The sequence below is a fragment of the Chiloscyllium plagiosum genome, chromosome 33 (assembly GCF_004010195.1).
Source record: "Chiloscyllium plagiosum isolate BGI_BamShark_2017 chromosome 33, ASM401019v2, whole genome shotgun sequence".
In the NCBI taxonomy this organism is placed as follows: Eukaryota; Metazoa; Chordata; class Chondrichthyes; order Orectolobiformes; family Hemiscylliidae; genus Chiloscyllium; species Chiloscyllium plagiosum.
The window spans coordinates 21,167,650-21,171,510 of NC_057742.1; the positions used below are offsets into that span (position 1 = coordinate 21,167,650).

Consider the following 3,861-nt stretch of genomic DNA (forward strand, 5'->3'; position numbering starts at 1 on the left):
TATGCTACTTTCTCCCCACCCCCACCCTCCTCTAGCTTATCTCTCCATGCTTCAGGCTCTCTTCCTTTATTCCTGATGAAGGTCTTTTGCCAGAAACGTCGAATTTACTGCTCCTCGATGCTGCCTGAACTGCTGTGCTCTTCCCGCACCACTAATCCAGAATCTGGTTTCCAGCATCTGCAGTCATTGTTTTTACCCAGTGGAATTAAGTCCTAATCAAGTAGTCAGCTTCAGTCTTACTGGCTCTCCTGCAGTTCTCCTGCACCAGAGAGCAACTGAATTATATGAAGCTGGTGCCCTTCAGTATTGGTAGTGCCAGAGGGAGCAGTGACCACTGCTGCACTACAGTGTGGCTCATTGTGCAGTGATCGATACTGATCCAAGGCAAGTGTGTGAGGTACATTAGCTAATGCTGGGAAGTGAGGTGTTGAGTGGAAGGGAAATGGGCTGTATTATTCTAAGGTCCCTCTATTCTACTGAATGGTACCTTCATTGAACATACAGCTACCAACAAGGAGGGTCTACCTTTACAACCACCTATCGCTATCCAACACGATATTGAATGTCACTGGTGATAGGATGCAACACTTAAGTAGCCACTTGAGAAGCTCAACTACCTGTCTGTGGGGAAGCTACCTTTAAGCCTTCCTGATCTGGACTTAGTCAGAAAAAGGCAAAATTATACATTATATTTCCACTTCACAACTGATCACCTGATCACAAGTACTCTGCTTCCAATGTGCCTTTGGGGGACATTAAATTCGATCTGTGAATATATGCTCCTTTCTCTACAGATGGTTGCTGGGGTGGCACAGTGCTGCCTCACAGTGCCAAGGACCTGGGTTTGATTCCAGCCTTGGGTGATTGTCTGTGTGGAGTTTGCACATTCTTCCTGTATCTGTGTGGGTGTCTGCCAGGTACTCCACTTGCCTCCCACAGTCCAAGGAGGGTGATCACATGGTGATTCAAGCAATTAGTGATAGCAAGATGTATTTTCATTTGGTATTGGTTAGTGTTTGAGATCATGAATTTTAAAATTAACGTGTTACAGTGTATCACAATAAAAGATGATTAAACTTTGTTCCTGCTCCTTTTGGCATTAACTCATGTTGGGGTGACAGTTTCCCTGCTTGCCGTGGTTGTGGGTATGTTCGCTGAACTGGGAAGTTGATTAGAGACGTTTTGTCCCCTGTCTAGGTGACATCTTCAATGCTTTGGAGCCTCCTGTGAAGCACTGCTCTTCTGTGTCTTCTGGGATTTATTTGGTTCCATTCCATTCCATTGCTGCCTCCGGTTGCTGGTTCTGTTTGTTCATTGTAGTGGTCTTCATCTGTAGATGCCTAGCAGACAAACAACGTGATGAGGGCATGCCACAACCTAACTCACTAGCCACACTACCTGTCATAAAAAAATTCTCTGAACTAACAGCCTGACCTCTCTGACCATAGCGATTCATGACAGCCCATAAACCGACAGCCATGCTCAGACAGCACCTCACCAGGACAAAAGACTCAATACCCATCATTTGCAAGACAAACATAGTTTACAAGATTCCATACAGAGACTGCATGCAACACTATACAGGACAAACAGGCAGACAACTAGTATTCCGTACCCACGATCACCAACTCGCCATGACCAGCTGTTCCTAGTAGCCTTACACATAGATGATAAGGACCACAAATTCAACTGGGACAACACAACGATCATAGGACAAGCCAGAGGAGTGCCAGAGAATTTCCAGAAGCATGGCACTCATCCACAGACTCCATCAACAAGCACGTTGTCCTGGACCCAATATACTGGCCACTACAACAAACAATAGGAACAGGCAACTGGAAGCAGCAGGAACGGAACCAAATAAATCCCAGAAGAAACAGTACAGCAGCGCTTTACCAGAGGCTCCAAAGCACTGAAGATGTCACATAGACAAGGGATGAAATGTCTGCAAAGCAACCTCCCAGCCTGGTGAACATACCCACAACTATGGTAACTGGCACCCGAGCTACAAATCTTTATGCAAAACTTGGGTTTCTCTGTTTATTGGCCAACGCAATTGGGTTGCCACTCTTACTTCACTTTGAAACTGTGACAACACTTAAAACTACTGAATTGTCTTCAGAGCATTTGAGACTCCGAGGTCATGAAAGGTATTTCATTGTGTTCAATTTTTCTGTGTTCAATTCTCTAAGCCTGTTTAGTGATCTATGCTCACAGTGCTCAATTACTTAAGTCTGGTTGATGCCTCAGAGCTAATGTGAAATGAGATGTTACTGGAAAGTTGAAGCTGAGCTGGGATGAGCATGGCGTACACATTTTGTGATTGCAGAGGTATTTTAAGGTAAATGCTGCAAATAAATCTGTTGCTCACTTAGAAATGAATGTAATCTCTGCAATGCCTTGAGGAAAACCCAGTATAAAAAATGTTCAACACAGCAGGTGTATAACTCGTATTATCTCTCTGTTTCCTGTTACAGTGTTGGTAATTAAAAGGGATTGAGCAGCTCTGGTAAACTCAGGGTTCACTGCATCTTCAATCAGGGGGACAAGATAGATTGCCTTCTTCGTGATCAGAAAACACATTCATCAACATCACGATAGAGGATAGATGAGTCATACACGGTTAGATTGTCTCTGACGCGTTCTTTAGATGAAGCATCAGATAGCAGAATTGAGCAGGCCAGAATAGCCCACACTTGTTGCTTTTTCAGGAGACTGAATATAAATTGAAATCCAAAATGAGACCTGTTGAACTGACCCATGATAGTTTGGGAAGAGAGAAGGAGGAAGTTCAGTTACTAATCAAGAATTAAAAAGAGATATGGAGGAGGGAAAATGAAGATGTGTTCAGTGAGATAGTTTTAAAGTGATGAACCAAGATGTCAGTGACTTAGGATTTCAGACAGCAGAGCTCTGCTGGGTGAAGACTTAGTTCTGATGGTGGAATGGAATGGGGAACATAATACAACACCATCCAGGGCAAGGGAAGAGGATGCGAGTTGGGAGATGGGTCTAGTGGGTGCAGTAACAGCTGAATGGAGAGAGAAAGATCTATTGTTGACAAATGGTTTCTGAAATCAATATATTGGTGACTTGGACAGCCATAAATTTTGGCAAGAACTAGAACTTTTACAAGTTAGACATTAAGGAGTAAAACTCTGGATGAAAGCCAATGCAATTGGATCTAGGAGTCCTTAACATTAAGCATGTTGGCGAGTTCTAGCATGGAGGTAGCGGAAGTGTGGTTGAGCATTTCAGTGACTGTAGAGATGGGGTAGGATCAGAGGCAGACATTATTGCAAAGGCCTATATAAATACAATTGTTAATGGACTAGTCGTTGGGTATGAACTTGATTTAAGTTTAGTCAAGGCACTGAAAATATGCATTGATTACTTCAGCCTAATTGAACTGCCAGTAAAGAGAGAGTTCAGATTTATGTTAGCACTTAACCTTTTCAATGTTAACATTTCATTTTCCTTACCTCAACGTTCTGTAACATTTTAAGTGCTTCCAGTTACTTCAGTTTTCAGTGTTGTGTAATGAATAATCTGTACTTGTTTTTCGGACTGTGATTGTTGGAATTGCTTGTAGACTGTTAATCACATAAATGCAATTGCCACATGGTTATCATTGTAGCCAATCAGAAAGGAAACAGGGATTATTCAGTAGTAAGTTTGCATTGGTCATTAACTGACGATGAAAAAAGTGAAACAAATTCTGGCAATGCATAAAACACAGAATACTCTTTGGAATTAGCTGCAGATGGATTTGTTTTTATTCTTTAGGGGGATGTGGGTATCAGTTCCTAGTTTCCCTTGAGAAATTGATGGTGAACTGCCACCTTGAACCACTGCAGTCCA

The 3,861-nt window shown here is 42.6% G+C and overlaps 1 protein-coding gene across 1 annotated transcript in view; it reads right to left on the reverse strand.

Moving 5' to 3' along the window:
- Window positions 1–3,515, reverse strand: part of LOC122539929 (epsilon-sarcoglycan-like) — an 83,589-nt gene extending 80,074 nt beyond the window's left edge. Inside the window, exon 1 of the mRNA XM_043675127.1 lies at window positions 3,483–3,515. Within this exon, the coding sequence (XP_043531062.1) occupies window positions 3,483–3,500 (18 nt within the window). The 5' untranslated portion in view covers window positions 3,501–3,515. The remainder of the gene's footprint in view (window positions 1–3,482) is intronic.
- Window positions 3,516–3,861: the final 346 nt, after the last annotated feature.